Source organism: Panulirus ornatus, chromosome 65 (genome assembly GCF_036320965.1).
Source record: "Panulirus ornatus isolate Po-2019 chromosome 65, ASM3632096v1, whole genome shotgun sequence".
Taxonomy (NCBI): Eukaryota; Metazoa; Arthropoda; class Malacostraca; order Decapoda; family Palinuridae; genus Panulirus; species Panulirus ornatus.
Genome location: NC_092288.1, coordinates 12,823,477 through 12,846,598, shown reverse-complemented (window position 1 = coordinate 12,846,598; position 23,122 = coordinate 12,823,477). Strand labels below are relative to the sequence as shown.

Genomic DNA, 23,122 nt, shown 5'->3' with positions numbered 1-23,122 from the left:
ATTAATCTATCATATATCACCCAGGGTAAAATGCTGTTAGGAGTCACATACCACAGTGTTACAGTGTTCCAATTGAAAGCTTTTAATCCCAGAAAGGATCTATAGTGTTTAATTAGGTATTCCTGTATATTACTTTTTTTTTTTTCTTTTTTTAAAGAGGACTGTGGTATGGAACAAGCTCCACTATTGGAGTAGATTCTGTAGTGATAAGCCAGTTCAGTGATAGGAATTGGTTGTTGGGATGGATAGGAATTGGTTGTTGGGATGCTGATAGGTATTAAGCTTAGCTTTTAAAGCTTTATATGGTCTGTGTTGTTGCTTTTTCTTTTCAAACTGTGGATGAGGCGCTTGCTCATTATATATGAAAAATTATTTCAGAGAATAACAGCTAAGATTTATTTTTTTTTAGCTTGGTCTTGATGATCGTTTCTTATTTTCGTACTAGTAAACAGAAAACTGATAAGTTGGTAATTGGATAGTGTCCATTAACCCTAATGTGTGTTTAACATACGTTAGTTTTAAATTCCGTACATGAATGATGCAGCGTAGAATTACTACAAGTAAATATTTAGTTTATTGTAACACTTTTTATACTGTCAGATCAGTACTGAAACAGTTTAGGTAATTAATGGAGTATTTTAATGAAATTTAAAATAAATTTCACATCTTATGATTGATGGTGGTATAATGTAATAGGACCACTTTTGTCTTGTATACTGTCTGAAGAAAAGAATGGTTTGTAACCAAAATATAGGAATTCAAATGTTAGGGTAAAGTACTTATGAAGGGGTGCGAATATGCATTTATTGTAAAAGATATGAGTTTGTCCAGGTATTGATGTACAAACCATAGTAGTCTAGGAAATGTGGTATATCATTTTTGTGTGTCAGAAGATGCTGTACATAACTCTTCTTTACATGTCTTGTACTTATATATACATATATATATATATAGGGGGTTCTTTGGGTTTGTAAATTTGTGCAAGTGTTCTCATGTTTTCCCTTTATATCCTGCAGGTTTCATGCCTAAGCTACCTTTTATTGTCATATGAATCCTGTTCTGCTACATTAAGCATGTAATTTAGTCCTAATAATCCCTAGCAAAGTTTCGTTAATTTTGAGAAATCGTTCAGGTTGTCTGATTCTTAAGATATATGAACATGAAATACTCTTAAATTGGTGTATGAATAGCATTTGAAGAATATTTACACTATCCAGTTAATTTGTGACATGTAACCAGTGTAACAGCTTACAGGAATTAGCTGAGGTATGGATACCCAGAGTAGCATTAAATGTGCTTGCAAGTGCTCCCTCCTGTGTCATATTTTTTCAAATGGAAGTAATTGCAAGGTAATCTTTTTTGAAGCAAGTTATCAGGACAACTGAATATTTCTTGCAATGTATTTGCTGCTGACTAGGAGTCACATGTCAATGTAAGTTCTAAGGACTGATATTAGAAGAAACAGTAATGTGTTTAAGACATACTATTTTCATAGTCTTTATGGGTTATATGGGTTAGAGTATTTACTGATATCAGTATTTTGTAATTCATATGTATTTTATGGATTATATTTTTCACTGCAGTGAAAAAAATAGTTATTCTTAAGCATAAATTTTGTATGGTGTACTGGTTGGTTAGTAATTACAATCCTTTATGGATATGCTATGAGTGCTCTGGTTATAGCAGTTAGTCATCAGAGATCATAGTGATCAAATTATTAAATACATCAGGGTTGCAATTATTTAAGAGATAGGGACAAAGACATGATTGCTGGCATAGTTGACTTAACCTTTAAAAAATCACATCGGTATTTTGATGTACATACAGTTAGGAAAGACTTATCCCCAAGCCCTCTGGAGTTCTCAAGTATTGTCCACTGTCAACTGACTTTCTCTGACTACAGCATCGTCCATATTTCACTTAGGTATTTTGATGTACATACAGTTAGGAAAGACTTATCCCCAAGCCCTCTGGAGTTCTCAAGTATTGTCCACTGTCAACTGACTTTCTCTGACTACAGCATCGTCCATATTTGTTGTTTAACTCTTATCAACTATCATTCCAGAGTCTGAATCTGTACTCATTATATTCTTCTATCATAGTGGTTGCTATCTTCTTTTGTTAACAAGCTATCTGCATGATCTTTTGTAGTATAACCAACTTGCTTTGTTCATTGTGCACACACTATTCTGTGCATTCATTTTGCTTCATAGCTTATATTACTCTTATACATTTAATCTCATCTTTGTATTTTTTTTTTTTTTTTTTTTTACATTTGTGGCTTTTGTTTGCCCATGAACATGTGGCGTATGTTTCATTTGTTGTTAGCAAATGGTTGTGCTAGCTGCTAGAATTCAACTTTTCACAGTATTGCATCATTTTATGGTTACAGTTGTTGTTCTTTCATGCTTTCAGTTGACATGAGTTCTGTGCTCTTTCATAAGTTCTGTGCACTATTTATTACATGTGTAATAGTTCAGATGCAATAATGTATTTTTTGGATTATTGTAATGTACATGACATGGTTGCCATTCACTCCACTTCATATAGCAGGTTCTTTTTGGAACACATATCCCTGACCACTTATGCTGAACCAGTGTCATCTCCATGCCTTCAGACTTTTCAGACTTCTTTTATTCCCAAATATGTTTTTGGCTAATCTGCTAAAACCCTTTCTCTCAGTATGTAGGAAACCCTCTTAATTGTGTTGCTTAGGGTAGCAACAGTAGGGTTCTTCATTGTGCACCTACCCAACTGGCCTTTTGAAATTGAGTGCATTACTTGTGCATTGTAAATTAATGTGGATAATTAAGATAGCTGTGATTCAGAATAGCAAATTACTTAATTGTAAGTAATTGCAACCTTAGTGTACTTACAACTTACATGAAGATTAATATTATAGCATAGCATTGGGAGTTAGCATCAGTTTCATAATGCTAAATTGTAGGCATATATTTCACAGCCAAATTAACACCTTTCCTTATCAGAATTGCTTTTATTTTGCATAGAATTTAGCATTTATCTCTGTTTTCATATTAGAACAAAATGCTGATACATACTAACTGAATGTTAATTTCTGTGGCAGAAATGCCCAGGAAGTACTACTGTACCGAGTTTCAAGTGATTCACATGATGGCCAGAAACATCTTATGCTTTTTGTTCTTTAGATTACTGGTCTTGCTCTCACTGAAAAGTTGCAGCCAGGCTAGACAGTTCTTTAGCTGGAATACATCGTACATGAAAAATTCTTATTTCACCTTTTGTGTTTCTACTTTCTCATCTCTTTCATAATCAATTTTAATTTCCACCTTTTTCATTCAGGGTATGGCCTCAATGAGGCCATGCTGAAGCTGTGGGAGATGGGAACTGTGTTATCCACGTTACATACAGAATTGATATTTCTTACTCTTTAGAAAGTATTCAGTAAATATTTACAGGTCCAGTTGCAATAAATGGCTTTCATTTACCTGGAAGGGTTTTGTGTACAAAACATGAGCTGTTGTATTAAGTGAAAATGAAGCACTTTAGTACTGTAAAGATGCTCTGCACTCAAAACTAATGTAGGTATAATCCTGTTACTATACTTAATTTAAAATGGAGTCATTCACAGTGACCTCTGTAAGGCTGATTAGGGGTGTATTAAAGACACAAAATGAATAACCCTTGACATTTGGAAAGTGGACAGCTTATGGAAGTGTAAAACAGAGTAAGTGATTTCTTCAATACTTTATAGGAATTAAGTTTACTGAAATTTACAAGAGAACTCAAGAAAGAAATAAAACGCTTTAAAAAAAACTCATTAATTTGACCACCAAATTCAAGATATATTTGCTTCCTTAACAGCTTATCTATTTGTACAGACTGGGAGGGTATTGCTTATCTAATTGTGCACATGGGGAGGGTCTTTACACTGAGGAGGGGTTCCTGTGTCAAACATGTATTTCTATCATATAAACTTAAATTTCCCATCAATATGAACAAAGTTTATAACATTGTTTCTGAAGATTTTTTTTTTTTTCCTTTCTTGCATTATTCTTTCCCGTGCTAAGTACAAACTGTACTTAACAACTTAATATTATCTATGGCATTTCATTCCTTCCTTTTTTTGTATATCTCTCTTGCTGCTCTTTCATCTGTCTTTCTCCCTCTCTCCTTTCTTTCACTCTTTACCATATTCCATAAGGTGAAGAGCAAATTAGTCTTTTGACTTCAAGAAGGTACAACACCTGGACTGCCATACAGTGAGATTATTAGTGGATGAAGTACTCATTATCTCTCCCTTAGTTTGACAAATACAATAGATCACATTTAATTTACATAGCAATCTGGAGAGGTTTGTGTGAAGAGATTCTCTTTGTAACGTTGAAAATAAGTTTCTGAAGCAATTTGATCTTTATTTGAGGAGGAAAATTTAAAACGTTACTGTACGTGAATAGTTTTGAGATATTTTAACATTTAGTTATGGGCATGTGTTCAAAACACAGTCCTCATGAAATGCACTAAACTCCTACTCTGGAAATCACAAAGAATGATGCTTGCTATGAGCAATTGTAAATAGGCTGTAATTTGTCAAATTTGTCAAATTTATGGTCATCTAGGAGTTTGTTAGCAGTAAAATCTTTATAATTCATGTTCAAATAAATCTAGTGCCTTCTTAATGAGTGTTTAAATCTATTCCTCACTTGATGCACATGTTCTCACCTAATTACAATTGTTGCTTTGATTGCAGTATTATTAATTTTTTGAGAGTATAAACCTCATGGGCCACTAATAACTTTACACAAGAGTATTATACATGTACTTCAAAATTCCTGCAGGAGGGTGAAAGGTGTGCAAGGAATAGAGTGAACTGGAACGATGTGGTATACCGGGGTCGACGTGCTGTCAATGGATTGAAACAGGGCATGTGAAGCGTCTGGGGTAAACCATAGAAAGTTCTGTGGGGCCTGGATGTGGAAAGGGAGCTGTGGTTTCTGTGCATTATTACATGACAGCTAGAGACTGTGAATGAATGGGGCCTTTGTTGTCTTTTCCTAGCACTACCTCGCACACATGAGGGGGGAAGGGGTTGTTATTCCATGTGTGGCGAGGTGGCGATGGGAATAAATAAAGGCAGACTTTATGAATTATGTACATGTGTATATATGTATATGTCTGTGTGTATATATATATGTATACATTAAGATGTATAGGTATGTATATTTGCGTGTGTGGACGTGTATGTATATACATGTGTATGTGGGTGGGTTGGGCCATTCTTTCGTCTGTTTCCTTGCGTTACCTCGCTAACGCGGGAGACAGCGACAAAGCAAAATAAATAAATAAATAAATACTTCAAAATTCCTTCAAGTACCTCACTTCTGGGCCTTTCTTATACCGAAGCCTAATTACTCAAAAACAATCACCCCTTTCTTGTGAAATTTATTATTAATCCCAGCTTTTGATGTTTTACCAAATATCTTTTTGCAGTACCTCATTTTCATCATCCAATTGCCATAAATCTCACTTTACATGCAAACTCATCCTAAATGCACCATATCCACTTCCTTATAATTTACAATATTTGAGTCCTTTCAAAATACTCCATCTCTTCCCACATTTGTAATAACTCCCCATTTTTGGAGATAAAGGCAAGTCATGGACCCAAGTTTACACCAAGGGTAGGCTTTAATTAGAAGATGAAAAATATTAAAGTGGGAAATAGGAAGAGTAAATCTTCTCATAGCTTTAAATTAAAAAATATACTTTTAACCATCTTTGGTGAGTAGCATTTTTCTGGCTCACAGTTGAAAAGATGAGCAAAATGATTTATTAATGAGTAGGTGCACAAAAAAATATATAATGCAATTTTTCTTCAGAATTTAGATTAAACCATTCCTAGGTTAAGGAAAAACATTATTTCTCAGACTGGCCAACCCCAACTACGGAAAAAAATTACCTTTTACTGATGCATGCCTTTGGCCTTGCCAAATGCAGTTTTAATTGTTTGGTGCCAACCAAAAGAAAAGTCCCACAGTGAAGCTTTACTCTGAAGCCATTAGGCTGTGCCAAACGCCATTAGAATTGTCTCGTATCAGCCATAAAAAATACCAATGAATATAAAAATATTAAAATAATTTTTCTTATGAATTAAGATATGTATTATTAGTTTAGCAGGGTAACATCATTTACTTGACTAGTAAATCCTTTTGTTGTGCAATTTATCCTTACAGCAAAATAAAAAAAAAATTTCAAATTAATTACTGCACCAGAAACACCAAAACCATTACTTTTTATGAATTAAGTGTTAACCATTTCTAGTGGAAATGAAGTGCTTTGGTACCTGGAAGTGTGGATGGTTGTGAATGGAACCATGGAAGTGGAGGTGAGTCAAAGGGTGGGTGAGGAGAGGAAAGGCTTTCGAAGTACCGAAGAATGTGTGGAAAGAGAAGTCATCGGGTGGGTGAGGTGTGAGGAGGGGAAAGGCTTTCGAAGTACTGAAGAATGTGTGGAAAGAGAAGTCATCAACAGGGAGGGTAAATACAGGCATTTAAAGGTATAGTTGTCCCAACAATGTATGGAAGTGAGGCATGGGCTACAGATGAGAATATGAGGAAGAGGATGCGTGTTGGAAACAATGTACTGAAACCTGAGCCTACTAAATTGGATTCATCCTTACGATGTGTATGAGTATTTCAGGGAATTTATGTTTACATGATCCTCTGTTCACTTGCTTCACAAGTGCTCTAAAGGTGCTAGCAGATGAAAAATGATGATTACATGCTTCTAATTCCAATAAAATTTCATAACTTGTTATACTGCCTAATCTTAGAATTTGGTATACTTATATATAACCTGATATCGGTAAGGATCACATTTTTGTGCGTGATCAAGATATTCCTATGAGTCCACAGGGTAGGAATAACCTGATATGTGTATATTATGAAAGAATTTGGAAACAAAATCCATTTGTGTAATGTAACATACGATCTTGATGTCTGATAACTTTTTCATTCAATTATGAATGTAAATTATGAAAGACTTAGGATAAAAAATGCAATATACCATAAAACCTTGATGTCAGATTCCTTTTTCATTCAATTAGCAAGACTAAACCTTTTAAATACTGAAAACAAGTTTCAACTATCTCCAATCTAGATGGAGTACCAGTAAACAAGTCAAAATGATATGCAATTCTGAAATGTTATAAAAATGATCTTTTTTAATATCTTTCAACTTTCATTCATTTCTATATCAATTTTTTTGCTACCAAACCAAGTTCTTATCATTAAAAATTTGTGTTGAGAACTTGACGGGGCAAACCCTTCAGTACACTAAAGTATAAAAACAATAGTAAGGGTTACTCAAACTTCTTAAATCTCTAGACTGTGATTTGTATGTATGCTCTCCACACCTAATGACAACAGTATAAAAAATAAAATAATAAGCAAACTAAAAGGGATGGGAGTTGGGGGAAGGAAACCCTCCCCTCCTTTTGATGTCACTATCCAAAAGGAACAGAAAAGCGAGCCAATGATTGCTCGCAAAAGGGTAAGGCTTGGTTATTTTTGTTTTTTTGTTGCTGACACTATTTCACTAAAGCAGAAAAATAGTGAACAAGTATGGAAAAAGTTTTACCCTCAGGGTGTGTGATTTTAAGAGATTTTATGACCAGAGCTACCCAACAGTCCTGAATTCCAGGCAGGTGTTCTAAAAGAGTCAAAACTAAAACGATTGCTGGGACCTGGCCTACATTAATATTAAAAACAATAAATTCAAGCATCTAAATCCCAGTGTACCTTATAATCTACTAAATTAATGTTCATGCAGGATTAGTACTTGTCAACAGGAACTACTGTAATTCTACGAAACTCTCAACTTCCACAACTTTCTATATCCGACTTGTTCTATTTAGGGACTCCATCAAGGGGGTACCCAAGGCAAAAGAGTCTCCATAACTCATGAACTCCAGTGCAGCTTCTTAGGTTTTAGTGCCACACGTCTAACAGGCCACTGGCATGGTGCACCGCTAGTGTAGTGTTTCCAGAGCCTCCTACCTAATGGTCCTACCAACTACTTCTCCCTAATATTCCAACCTATTGCTCCTACCATTTTGCCGAAAGGCAGGGTTAGTGCACAGCACTGGCAAATCTAGAGATACATGTTGTCAAATGTTATGTGTGATATGGAAAGATTGCATGTTTTTCTGGACAGAGTGCCAGTAGTCTACGTGTGGAGAGGCAGAAAGAAAAGACAGTAACCCGAGTCAAAAGAGAGCATCTTGACAACTTTTAAAGTGCTGGCTCATCATGCAATTGTCATAAACCTTCACAATACCCAGGCAGGTAGTACCAGTAACATATCTCCCAAGTTGGTGGCAGCCTACTAACTAACGTCCTTATTACTGTATTCACACTTGATGTACCTCAAAAAATATTTTTTTGATATAATTTCTCCAGAAATCAAGTTCCAATTTAAATGATTCATCTGAATATTAGAAAATATCAAATTACCATTTTTGTCCAACTTTAAATTTACTTTTTCCACCCATATTTCTTACTGCAACCTGTCTCTTTCCCAAATTACAGAAACACATAACCACAGCTGTTACCCTTAAAACACTCACACCTAGCTCTAATCACTTCTTAAAGCAGTTCTCGGCACCTCAAAAATCAAAAATACCTCTCATTTTTCCCTGATCACAGTATTACCGCAAACTGCATCAGGTGTATGTAGTAGGTAAGAACATTACGTGGAAGCATATGGCAGACGTAGTGGTTGGAACAATAGGTAAACTCATTAGGGTACAACCAGTCAGTAGGAATATTAGTTAGGAAGCTCTAAAAACACTGTGCTACAGTTGCCCTTTACCAGTGGCCTGTTACAGATGAGGCACTAACGGCTAAGAACTGGCAATGAAGTTCACCAGTTATGGAGACTTGTCACGGCCATCCCATTACTTACTGAGGGAGCCCCGAAAGGTTATATGTACTAAGAAAACTAGAATAATGATTACAACTTTATGTACCTATATACAGACAAAAATTAAATATTAAATTCTTTAATTATGGATGCACTAAATTTTCAACCATCAGTACGCATCCTCTTTATGGTGCAATCTTGTATTCGTCAGCTATGCATACTTTACAAATCATCACGAACCTGAAAATTAATTCAGATATTTTTCATGTACATTTAATAACCAACAAAATGTTTTATATATTTATCGGGACAGTGAATTATTTAGGTTAAACATGACCTTCTAAAATGAGTTTAGAAGTATTATGAAAGTGAGCTGTATGGGAAGCTGTGTTGTAAAAAGAAAAATTCAGTTGACTAAGTCCAAATAAAGTATTTAAAGTGAAAAATTTATCTCATGATTTTTACAGGATAAGAGGTAATTTTGGTGATACTTAGCATTAAATGATAAGTTTTCCAAAGAAACAGAATTATTTACATCTAAAGAGTGCTTGCTATAAGTTGCTAAGTCATATGTCATTTAAATATATGACATGAATAGGTGGTGAGAACTATTCCTGTTACTGCTGACAAAATTCAAAGATGTGCTCAGTATGACCAGCTACTTAAATAACTCACAGAAGTGGAGTTAGGGAAAAGGTGGAAAGAATTCTAAGTCTTCATGGGTATTCTATCCCAACAGCCAATTAATATGATGGTCATTCAGAAAAAGGTGAAAAGTTTGTATAATTATTTCAACTAAAAAAACTTTTTTACTTATACTTTTGGGAGAAAATTTGACCTGAAATGTCGCCAAGGGAAGACATATCATAAAGTTATGTTAAATCATGTCACTTAAAGTTGCACTTTTCAGGGATGTATCTCCAAAGTGTAGTAACGATTCCCAATACATTACCCCAGATGCTATGAGAACTACCCACCATAAACTAGTTAAATAAATACAGTATATTCTTGGTTAACTACTAAATACAGAAATAGCTATAACAGCAGGCAGAGCACTAACCCCGAAACCTGGTCCTGGTGGAGGAGCAGTGAGTGATGTAAGACCTCCAGCAGGTTCAGCAGCAAAGCGGCCACTTCGTGGTCCAGCCTTAGGTTGTTTCCCAGCAGCTAAGCTATCTAGTATTTCTTCTGTGTCATGTATTTCGAGATCCTCCTGTGAAAAAAGTGATATATTCAGCATCTTATTGTTCATGACACATATCCCTAAGTTCAAGAACACTTGATGTGCCTCTCGAGGTGAATATGGTTTTACCACTGAAAAATAAAGTGATCTGAAGCCGTACAATTCATGACAACCCAAAGCCATCAAGACCAAGGGTGCCAATTTCTGTTACAAAATCAGAAAATTTTACTGAATAATCTATATTCAAGTGCTAACAAGCCTACAATCAAAACCAATGTGACAGTTTTTGCGATTTCTGGTTTACAATATCAAGATGTTATTTCTATTTACATTTATTATACATAATCGTTGTTTTCCACGTCAACGAGGTAGTGCCAGGAAACATGGAGAATGACCCATCCACTCATATACACACACACGTACATATACATAAACAAATGCCCACATATGCACATATACATATATATACATTTATTCATTCATTTATTATACTTTGTCACTGCCTCCCGCATCAGCAAGGTAGCGCAAGGAAACAGACGAAGGAATGGCCCAACCCACCCACATACACATGTATATACATACACATCCACACACGCACATATACATACCTATACATTTCAACGTATACATATATATACGTACACAGACATATACACATGTACATAATTCATACTTGCTGCCTTTATTCATTCCTGTCGCCACACATGAAATGACAATCCCTTACCCCTGCATGCATGTGAGGTAGAGCTAGGAAAAGACAACAAAGGCCACATTTGTTCACACTCAGTCTCTAGCTGTCATGTATAATGCACTGAAACCACAGCTCCCTTTCCATATCCAGGCCCCACAAAACTTCCCATGGTTTAACCCAGATGCTTCACATGCCCTGGTTCAATCCATTGACAGCATGTTGACTCCGGTATACCACATCGTTCCACTTCACTCTATTCCTTGCACGCCTTTCACCCTCCTGCATGTTCAGGCCCCTATTGCTCAAAATCTTTTTCACTCCATCTTTCCACCTCCAATCTGGTCTCCCACTTCTCCTCGTTCCTTCCACCTCTGACACATATATCCTGTTTGTCAATCTTTCCTCACTCATTCTCTCCATGTGACCAAACCATTTCAATACACTCTCTTCTGCTCTCTCAACCACACTCTTTTTATTACCGCACATCTCTCTTACCCTTTCATTACTTACTCGATCAAACCATCTCACACCATATATTGTCCTCAAACATCTCATTTCCAATATATCCACCCTCCTCCACACAACTCTATCTATAGCCCATGCCTTGCAATCATATAACATTGTTGGAACCACTGTTCCTTCAAACATACCCATTTTTGCTTTACGAGATAACTTTCTCGCCTTCCGCACATTTTTCAACGCTCCCAGAACTTTTGCCCCCTCCCCCACCCTGTGACTCACTTCCACTTCCATGGTTCCATCCTCTCCCAAATCCACTCCCAGATACATATACATATCAACATATATATATACACATAAGCAGACATATACATACATACATATTCATACTTGCTTGCCTTCATCCATTCCTGTCACTGCCCCGCCCCACAGGAAAACAGCACTGCTATCCCATGCTTCGGCAAGTTAGCGCCAGGAAAACATACAAAAAAGGCCGCATTCGTTCACAATGACTAGCTGTTATGTGTAATGAATTTAAAGCACAGCTCCCTATCCACATCCAGGCCCCATAAAACTTTCCATGGTTTACCCCAGACACTTCACATGCCCTGGTTTAGTCCACTGACAGTACCTCGACCCCAGTGTACCACCTCGTTCCAATTCACTCTATTCCTTGCATGCCACTCACCCTCCTGTATGTTCAGGCCCCGTCGCTCAAAATGTTTTTCACTCCATCCTTCCACCTCCAATGTGGTCTCTCACTTCTTGTTCCCTCCACCTCTGAAACATTCATCCTCTCTGTCAATCTTTCCTCGCTCATTCTCTCTATATGTCCGAAGCATTTCAAAACACCCTCTGCTCTCTCAATCACAGTCTTTTTATTACTACACATCTCTCTTACCCTTTCATTACTTACTTGATCAAACCACCTAACACCACATACTGTCCTCAAACATTTCATTTCCAACACATCCACCATCCTCTGTACAACCCTATCTATAGCCCATGCCTCACAACCATATAATATTGTTGGAACCACAATTCCTTCAAACATTGCTATTTTTGCTATCCGGGGTAATGTTCTCTCCTTCCACACATTCTTCATTGCTCCCAGAACCTTCTCCCCCTCCCCTACCCTGTGACTCACTTTTGCTTCCATGGTTCCTTATGCTGCCAAGTCCACTCCCAGATATCTAAAACACTTCACTTCCTCCAATTTTCTCCATTCAAACTTACGTTCCAATTAACTTGGCCCTCAACCTTGCCGAACCTAAACACCTTACCTTTATTTACATTCACTCTCAACTTTCTCCTTTCACACACTCTTCCAAACTCAGTCACCAACTTCTGCAGTTTCTCATTTGAACCAGTCACCAGTTCGGTATCAATGGTGAACAACTGACTCACTTCCCAGGCCCTATTCCCTACATACTGCATACTCGCCCCTTTCTCCAATACTCTTGCATTACCTCCCTCAACCCCATCCATAAACAAATACAACAACCACGGTGACATCATATACCCCTGTTGCAAACCAATTCACTGGGAACCATTTACTCTCCTCTCTTCCTACTTGTGCCCATGCCTTACACCCTTGATAAAAACTTCTCTGCTTCTAGCAGCTTACCTCCCACACCATACATTCTTAAGACCTTCTACAAAGCATCTCTATCAACCCTATCATATGCCTTCTCCAGATCTAATATATGCCATATACAAATCCTGTTTTTCTAAATATTTCTCACACACATTATTCAAAATAATCATCTGATCCACACATCCTCTACCACGTTGAAACCATATTGCTCCTCCCCAATCTGATGCTCTGTTCATGCCTTCACCTCTCAATCAATACCCTTCCATATGACTTACCGGGTGTACAACAAACTTATACCTGTGTAGTTTGAACACTCACCCTCTGCCTTTATACAATGGCACATGGTGAGCTCTTATAAAATGTACAGAAAGTATAAGCCCTAAAATCAGCTGAGTAGACAAAATAAATTTTGATTAACTTACATAATAATCATCATTGACCTGAATCATGGGTGCATTGACACAGGCTCCAAGGCATTCCACCTCTGACAGGGTGAAGAGACCATCTTCAGTTGATTCCCCTGGCTTAATACCAAGTTTCTTGTGAATTGTGGCCAAAACATCATCAGATCCTCGCAGCCAACAAGGTGTGGTGGTGCAAACTTGAATGTGGTATTTGCCAACTGGATTTCTGTAACATTTAGATACAGTGATTGCAATGAATTTATATAATATCAGCTAGTAGCAGACTGGTTAGGAATGGTTGCATAAAGAAGCAATGGTATGGAAGAACAGCACTGTCCTACCCCCTCCCAAATCATGGGTACTTTACTACTACCTGGCAGCAATGGTAAAGGCAAACTAATTTAACTATTGTGAAATGGGAACAGAGAACCTCAAAGACAAAGTAAAAAAATAATGTAGGTATTTCCTTATCAAACAACAAATCACAACAGTAGACCAATTATGAAATAAATTCTCCAATGAGGAATCAATTTACCATAGTTTATCACCAATTAACCCCCTCTTTCTAAGAGAAAGAAGCTCACTTTGCTGTGGGTAGAAACAAATCCACTAGCTCTTCATTCAGATCAGACTGTCTCGTAAGTTCCCATGCCTGCCATGCAGGAGCCTAAAGTACAAAAAACAGGCAAAGGAATGAATGGCTTTCATTCCCAAAATAAATCGCTTCTAATCATAAACATTGTAATTTCTATGTCTTAACTGGACTATACAGGAAAAGGCTTTGAAATGCAGAAAACTGAAGAGATGAATATTGGCTTTAAAAGATCAGTTTAAGCTTTAACCATGAAAGAACACATTAAATCCTTTTTTTTTTTACCAAGTTTATTGCGTATGTGTTGCCATATTGGACTTTTCTATTTTGTCCACATGGAAATACAAAGTCCCATGTCAACTATGAGTAGTTTTGTTTCTTTTTCTTAAGACACTGTGGTTGGCAAGGTACAAGGATGAGGGTAAATAGGTTGTTAGGGGGAGAAGAACCTTGGGATACCTTAACTCCCATAATACACACTTCCGCTTAAAAACATGCATGTTAATATCTAAAACAACTTGCTTATTCTATACGAGTTAAAGAAAATGATGTACAAAACTAAGGTAATAACTTAAGATGGGAGTATGTCACTTACAATGTACAAAAAGATAAGGAACTATATATATATATATATATATATATATATATATATATATATATATATATATTATCCCTGGGGATAGGGGAGAAAGAATACTTCCCACGTATTCCCTGCGTGTCGTAGAAGGCGACTAAAAGGGGAGGGAGCGGGGGTCTGGAAATCCTCCCCTCTCTTTTTTTTTTCAATTTCCAAAAGAAGGAACAGTGAAGGGGGCCAGGTGAGGATATTCCCTCAGAGGCCCAGTCCTCTGTTCTTAACACTACCTCGCTAACGCGGGAAATGGTGAATAGTATGAAAAAAAAAAAAAAAAAAAAAATATATATATATATATATATATATATATATATATATATATATATATATATATATAGGGTGTTTTGGTCGAGGTGGTGTGCAAAGTGAGAGGGTTAGGGAAAATGATTTGGTAAACAGAGAAGAGGTAGTAAAAGCTTTGCGGAAGATGAAAGCCGGCAAGGCAGCAGGTTTGGATGGTATTGCAGTGGAATTTATTAAGAAAGGGGGTGACTGTATTGTTGACTGGTTGGTAAGGTTATTTAATGTATGTATGACTCATGGTGAGGTGCCTGAGGATTGGCGGAATGCGTGCATAGTGCCATTGTACAAAGGCAAAGGGGATAAGAGTGAGTGCTCAAATTACAGAGGTATAAGTTTGTTGAGTATTCCTGGTAAATTATATGGGAGGGTATTGATTGAGAGGGTGAAGGCATGTACAGAGCATCAGATTGGGGAAGAGCAGTGCGGTTTCAGAAGTGGTAGAGGATGTGTGGATCAGGTGTTTGCTTTGAAGAATGTATGTGAGAAATACTTAGAAAAGCAAATGGATTTGTATGTAGCATTTATGGATCTGGAGAAGGCATATGATAGAGTTGATAGAGATGCTCTGTGGAAGGTATTAAGAATATATGGTGTGGGAGGCAAGTTGTTAGAAGCAGTGAAAAGTTTTTATCGAGGATGTAAGGCATGTGTACGTGTAGGAAGAGAGGAAAGTGATTGGTTCTCAGTGAATGTAGGTTTGCGGCAGGGGTGTGTGATGTCTCCATGGTTGTTTAATTTGTTTATGGATGGGGTTGTAAAGGAGGTAAATGCAAGAGTCCTGGAAAGAGGGGCAAGTATGAAGTCTGTTGGGGATGAGAGAGCTTGGGAAGTGAGTCAGTTGTTGTTCGCTGATGATACAGCGCTGGTGGCTGATTCATGTGAGAAACTGCAGAAGCTGGTGACTGAGTTTGGTAAAGTGTGTGGAAGAAGAAAGTTGAGAGTAAATGTGAATAAGAGCAAGGTTATTAGGTACAGTAGGGGTGAGGGTCAAGTCAATTGGGAGGTGAGTTTGAATGGAGAAAAACTGGAGGAAGTGAAGTGTTTTAGATATCTGGGAGTGGATCTGTCAGCGGATGGAACCATGGAAGCGGAAGTGGATCATAGGGTGGGGGAGGGGGCGAAAATTTTGGGAGCCTTGAAAAATGTGTGGAAGTCGAGAACATTATCTCGGAAAGCAAAAATGGGTATGTTTGAGGGAATAGTGGTTCCAACAATGCTGTATGGTTGCGAGGCGTGGGCTATGGATAGAGATGTGCGCAGGAGGATGGATGTGCTGGAAATGAGATGTTTGAGGACAATGTGTGGTGTGAGGTGGTTTGATCGAGTAAGTAACGTAAGGGTAAGAGAGATGTGTGGAAATAAAAAGAGCGTGGTTGAGAGAGCAGAAGAGGGTGTTTTGAAATGGTTTGGGCACATGGAGAGAATGAGTGAGGAGAGATTGACCAAGAGGATATATGTGTCGGAGGTGGAGGGAACGAGGAGAAGAGGGAGACCAAATTGGAGGTGGAAAGATGGAGTGAAAAAGATTTTGTGTGATCGGGGCCTGAACATGCAGGAGGGTGAAAGGAGGGCAAGAAATAGAGTGAATTGGAGTCATGTGGTATACAGGGGTTGACGTGCTGTCAGTGGATTGAAGCAAGGCATGTGAAGCGTCTGGGGTAAACCATGGAAAGCTGTGTAGGTATGTATATTTGCGTGTGTGGACGTGTGTATGTACATGTGTATGGGGGGGGGGTTGGGCCATTTCTTTCGTCTGTTTCCTTGCGCTACCTCGCAAATGCGGGAGACAGCGACAAAGTATAAAAAAAAAAAAAAAAAAAAAAAAAAAAAATATATATATATATATATATATATATATATATCTTTCTTTTTTCTTTCATACTATTCGCCATTTCCCGCATTAGCGAGGTTGCGTTAAGAACAAAGGACTGGACCTTTGAGGGAATATCCTCAAATGGCCCCCTTCTCTGTCCCTTCTTTTGGAAAATTAAAAAAAACGAGAGGGGAGGATTTCCAGCCCCCCGCTCCCTTCCCTTTTAGTCGCCTTCTACGACATGCAGGGAATACGTGGGAAGTATTCTTTCTCCCCTATCCCCAGGGATATATATATATATATATATATATATATATATATATATATATATATATATATATATAGCACAATAACATTACCTCATAAACATTGTGTAAAAAGTGGCAACTTCATACACTCTCATCCTTGGCATGTTCAATATCTTTGCAACTGCATGCATTGCAGAAATGGGGAGCCAGTTTCCAACCTGACGCTGAGCCAGATCCAACAAAGGAATAACAGCTGCTTTTTTATGACCATCTGGGTAGATTGATATAATTGCCTCAGCACGCTGTAATATAAATGAAGCTGACCGTTATGACAAATCAAATGTATCCGAGTAAGTAAGTTAGTAAGTCATGTTCTAAAACCTAAAACTTACGTACAAATGCTGTTTGCAAAAACTTCAAAGAAAGAAAGTCAAGTAACAAACTATGAACTTAATAACAAGAGAGATAGATAAACAGGCAAATTGATGGTAATATATGTAATGGAAATAATTCACGAAAATTTTTTGGAAAAAAATTAGTAATAGGTAGTAAAGATGAACTGCTGAAAATACTTATATGAAACCTCAGGAAGGGACAAGGAACATACATGATATGATACGAACAACCATTAATAATGAGAACAGCACAGTGAAACCCTGTTCTAATGGACTTCAATGCTTACAAAATTGCCTCCAAATGGACTCTATGGACTCCATCAGACTACTTATGGGATCTAATGAAACATTCCATGGAAGTCCATCACATGACAAATTCAGTTCAGTAAAGTAAGGACCATCTGGACTGAGTTTGGGATGTGACAATAAAGTCCATTAGTTTCTGACCACAATCTGGGTTTTCTGCATGTGCAGAACAAAATATTTCATGCAAAGAAAACTAGATACATCATTTTCTCACACTTTTTTCATATTTCACAAGATATCTTGGGTTACAGTAATAATAAAAGTGCATATGTGGCATCTTTTTTTTTTTTTTTTTACAGATTATCATAATGTTTCATTTAGTCTGAATGCACACATTCAAAAAATGAAATAATATACTTTTCTGAAATATGAGTACAGGTTTAATTCACCAAATAAGGCCTCCATGAAGGCAATTTGCCACTTATTCTCTTTAAATCATCATTATACCTTATAACTTTTACTGCACAAATGTTTCTTAAATCTTCCGCACTCACAAACAGCCTTGAAAGGACACAGTGGTCTGTTGCTGTTTGGATTCATTTGTATTTGTATTCCTTAGCTATTCTCTTAATATGGGTCTCTGGTGACAGGTTAGGAATAATGTCTGCTTCAAAGTCCTTCTCATAAACAGAATCATCAAGCTTACTTCCTGTTAGATAATAATCCCATCCTCATCACCTTACAATTGTTTGTAAGCTGATGTCTGCCAGTCTGTGCTTACATAGATATGTGGGATTGTTTGTCTGTGCACATGTGGGTATGTGGAGTGCCTGCCTGTATATGTATACTGTATGTGTGCGTGTTAAGTTGATATTTGCTGGGCTGTGCTAACATGAATATGTGGGGTTATTGCCTGTGCACATGTGGCTGTGCAGGATGTCTACCTGTATGTGTATATTGTATGTGTGTGCATAAAGGAGGACATTCTGTCTCCATTTTCCTATTTCTACCCCAAATAAAAAATAAAAACCAATATTCTTATGTCATCATGAGAAACAATAACACACTTATGGTGATACAACTATATGAAAAACATTATGGATGCCTCAAAAAGTGTACAAAGCAGAGCAACTGCTGAAATAAAAGCATAAATCATGAATAAGATGGTGTAGTGAAATACAAAGAAAAGAGAATTGGCAATCTGGGAATGATTGTGCAAAATCTACAATATGACGACCAATATGTACAGCAGTGTGTGAAGATGGCCAAAATGAAGGAACATCTGTAGGAAAAAATATCATATTTATCCTCCAATGGGCTGCTGTGACTTAATAATCACACAAGGAGCATAAAGCATAAAGCCAGAGCAATTATAACTTTTAACATACTGGAAAATGTGAAAAATCAGGCATCCACAATGATAGTCTTCAATCTAATTTCAATAAATAATAAAACTACTATAACAGTTTTGAATTTGGTCAGACACCTTAGCAAAATGAAATAAAATTATAGCCTTACCTTTAAATTTTCAGATGTAAACTCAAATGGAGTTTCAACATTGTTGCTCGGTGAGTCTCTGTGCTGTAGTGAAAAAAAGAATAGTGTACAAATCTAAAATGCAATAAGAAATTTTGAAATTCATCTTTGGAAAAGAATCTGTAAATCATGAAGCACTTCAAGTTTTCATTCACACCCTTTATGTGTACTACTGAAAGTCAAATGGAAAGAGATAAAGATACAGTTTTCACTTATTGATTGCTTTTCAATACTTCATCATTTGCAAGGTATAACATAACCCTACCAAAGACATTTCTGAAATCAACTACATACTAATCATCATCAGAAATGCCATCATGTAAGAGCAATTGTAATCATCTCTTCTTAGCTGACGAACACACATTACTATTACAAAATAATGAATCAATGTCTTCTAAACATAAACTATTAAAGGCCTATATAAATGAGACATACTGGATGAAGGTTTTGGACACGTAAGTTTCAGAACAATCAACTATGATTAAAAATCAAAGTAATTTCAAAGAAACTAAATAATAAAAAAAGACTCCCACCATACAAGGATTGAAACTTACCTTGTCTTATGGCAAGTGTTTCACAAACCATCATACAATGAAAAGCCATAGATCCAAGATAACCATGTTTAAAAACTGTGATCATAGTTTCGAATAATGAGGTGGATTTCTAATTATGAATAAAATTAATTTGCTCGATGTTTCTATCATCCTGTCAAATAATTTAGGTACCAACACATTGTAACATGCGTAACTTCTCTTAAACATGAGCCAAGATTATCCAGTTCATAAGGGAACAGTCCTAAAGTTTCAAACTTCAAGTTGAATTGCTTTAGATGCTGAGTAACTCACCACGAACAGGTTGTCACTGCAGACAGCAGCACTTCTGTGGATGCTCCGAACACTCTGCACCTGCAATGGTAATAAAAGTATAGTTGTAAATGTCTCCTAGCTCTGTGTTTTTCTATGACACATTGAAAGGCTCTTCATTCTAACAATTTTGGCAAGGCTTTGAAATTTTTTTCTCCATCAAATGCAAAGAATCCTCTTTTCAAACATCAGAAGAGATACTTGTATGAATGAATATGGCTAATCATAACCCTGAGTTTCCATGAAATATCAATAACTGCAACAACTTTTCCTCCATAAGGTTAGTTAGCCACAAATAAAGGGAAACAAGAGCAAAGGTGGGAAGTTACTCAGAGTAATTAGCAGAGTAAAAGTAATGCCTTAAAATAACCAAGCCATCAACCTTACTTATCTCCAAATCAGGGTTTAGAGGGTCCTCTCCCTAAACTATTCTAACCTTAATAATGCTCAAACTGTGGGACTGTCCCATGTAAGAATCTTTTCACAAATATGTCTCATGTAAGAATCTTTTCACAAATATCTGTAGGAGTCTCAGTGATATATCACCCTTATTTTCTACGAGAAACGTCTATGTATTGGGTAATAGTGATGAAAGGAAAGTACCAAACTGCATTCTACCTGCAGCATTCACTTAGACAAATGTCTGGTTTAGAGTTAATTGGCACTGTCTTCCCTTCAATACTTATCTTTAACAAAAAAAAAAAAAATAAAAAGCAATACCATCATAAAACCCTCATCCAACCAAGCACAACCAATCATTCTTTTAAGTGATCACTGACATTAAGTAATCACTGACAATCTAAGAAATAATCCAATCTCCTTTATCACATTACTGCATTGTAATAGCTGTGATGGGTTAATAAATAACCGAGTCTCACTTGATTATTAAACTATGTGCAATATAAAGCTACAATTTGACAACAAAGTAATTCTTAAGATGGGTTAATGAACTATCAATGTACCTATCTATCTAATTACTGTATGTAGAGAATAATAAGGATTTCGGCTTCCCTTAAAGGTTAAAACAGCGACAGTCTCGGATCTTTACTGTTTTCACCAAGTCATAACACACAGGGTTGTGCAAGCAGTCTACCGGCAGCTGATGTTATCCTTATTTACTCACAAAACCTATATATTTGCACCTGTAATACTTCAATGTAACATTATCTACACAAAATTACATACCGAAGTGGAGGAAAGTTTCCTGGCGAACGAGGATAACATGATTACACAATAAAGAGTCTCAGTATCGCTAACCAAAACACGGATCAGCTGTGATGGTGTTCCTGCTGCTGCCACCTGGCGGCCGCCCTCACAATTAAGCGTAGATATGACTACCAAGACAAGAATGGGTATAGCAAAGTCATTGAATTATCGTGAACATCTTCCTCGTGTTCAAGATTTTCCGAGTGATGGTTATACTTACGTGAACGGCATTAAGAACCCTCGCAGTCAATAGACATAAGTCCATATAACCAACCAGAAGGACTAAGGTCCAAAGTCATCGGGATTTTGACCCTCCCAAATCTACACGGAACCCAGGAAAATGTGTTATCCAAGGGAACCCTTGGTGGGTTTGCACATGTATTCAAGAAGTATAATTCAATCCCCCTTTTTTTTAATACCCTTGCTTTTGCCGACTATTACACTGATATATCACCTGGGGTTACTTTTTTTTTTTTTTACTTCGGAATGAGCAAATCCTCAATAATCAGCCTATTGTTGTCATACATGTGTGCAAGAAACACGATGATCCTCGATCAGTTTCTGACGGCCCCACGCCCACATACATTGTCTTAATATCGTACACCGATAATCATCTAAAGTATCTGAAGGGGATTCACGTGTTCGGGCTTATTCGTCTGGTGGCCATAATTTAACTTAGGTTTAATGACCAGGTCATCCGAAAAAAATCTAAATCCATGACTAATTTATTACCAAGACAGGAAAGATTAACCATCTATCTATAATTACGATCTGGCAATAGAATTTGTATGCTAAAAATATCAACGAACGTACAAATATATTAACTCTGGTACAAGATGTTAAGTGCTGAAGTGCCTAATTCTTTCTGAAATGCTGTAATGATTGAGAGTGGGCTACAGAAATACAGGTAACATAATATTACTGTATCAACAAGCCCAGGAAAGTGCAGGTCAGTGCAGCGGTAGGAAGCGAGCTCGGGTAGTAGTCTCGCGATGCTGAGGCAGGAGGGATGATGAATCTTACGGATCTAATTAACGACCGAGTACCAGTTTATGCTTCATGGTGCTGCTGCAGGAGGGAGGAGGCGTTGTTTAGGCCCTGTGGTTGTGCAGCAGAAAGGAGGATGCTGAGGTCCCATGGTTGTGATGGTAGTGACCAGGACGTGTTGTACAGATCCCGTATCTGTGCTGCGAGGAGGACATACCGTTGCAGCGGTCTTTTGGTTGTGCTACAGGTGTTGCAGGAGGGAGGTGGAGTTGCCGGAGTTTAGAGGTTGTGCTGCAGGGTGGAGGTGTTGCCGAGGAGGAGATGTAGCCGAGCTCCCGTTGTTTCGACTGTGGGTTCTGGAGAGAGAGAGAGAGAGAGAGAGAGAGAGAGAGAGAGAGAGAGAGAGAGAGAGAGAGAGAGAGAGAGAGAGAGAGAGAGAGACATTGGAGTCATTTGCCAAAAGAAGTTTGAACCCTTGTGTGGGCAGCCGACCTGCTCACTTCGCTCATTCCCAGTGGCTGACCTGCGACTTGTGGCTAGTTCCAGCCGAGGTATCAAACATGATGCATGTAGAAAGGTCGATGAAGTTATGTGTCACTGAGGTGCGAAATAATGTTGCGACTGGAAAGGTCTTTGTGGCGACACAAAGGCTTGCGCAAGGCACCAGCTAACGTGGCACCTGGCTGCGAGCAAGAGAGAGAATTTCTTGGAGTGATCCCAGCTGTGATGGACAGTGGGTACACACACCCTTGTGGTTACGCAAGGCAGACAGGTCATTGACGCTTCCCACAGTAAGACCTCTGACCACAGACTAGGTAAGTCTTAAGTCTTGGAACAACAAGAAGGGTACAGACGAGACACACGGGTAATGGTAATCACGTCTGTGGCTTAGGTGCGGACAATTGAGGCGATGCTGGGGATGTCTCTATAACAGGGTGTGAGATTCGTGACAATATGATGGAAAATGTTCTTCAAATGTAACGAGAACAAGCAGATGACACCAGGGGAAGGAACTCTTACGTGGACTGTCAACAAGAGTCAAGAAGGGTGGGCGTTCGGGTGAC

At 37.6% G+C, this 23,122-nt stretch overlaps 1 protein-coding gene across 2 annotated transcripts; it reads right to left on the bottom strand.

Moving 5' to 3' along the window:
- Positions 1–8,985: 8,985 nt before the first annotated feature.
- Positions 8,986–21,351, bottom strand: ND-24 (NADH dehydrogenase ubiquinone). 2 transcript variants are annotated; one of them, XM_071657822.1, is made up of 7 exons: positions 21,292–21,351; positions 19,848–19,907; positions 18,985–19,047; positions 16,937–17,127; positions 13,254–13,461; positions 9,962–10,114; positions 8,986–9,141 (listed from the first exon to the last, which is right to left on the bottom strand). In XM_071657822.1, the coding sequence occupies exons 1-7, from the start codon at positions 21,334–21,336 to the stop codon at positions 9,124–9,126; spliced, it is 738 nt and encodes a 245-aa protein (XP_071513923.1). In that variant the 5' UTR covers positions 21,337–21,351; the 3' UTR covers positions 8,986–9,123. The 2 variants fall into 2 exon arrangements, with proteins under 2 accessions (XP_071513923.1, XP_071513924.1); XM_071657823.1 differs by lacking the exon at positions 21,292–21,351 and adding an exon at positions 21,051–21,203.
- Between the last annotated feature and the right edge of the window lie 1,771 nt (positions 21,352–23,122).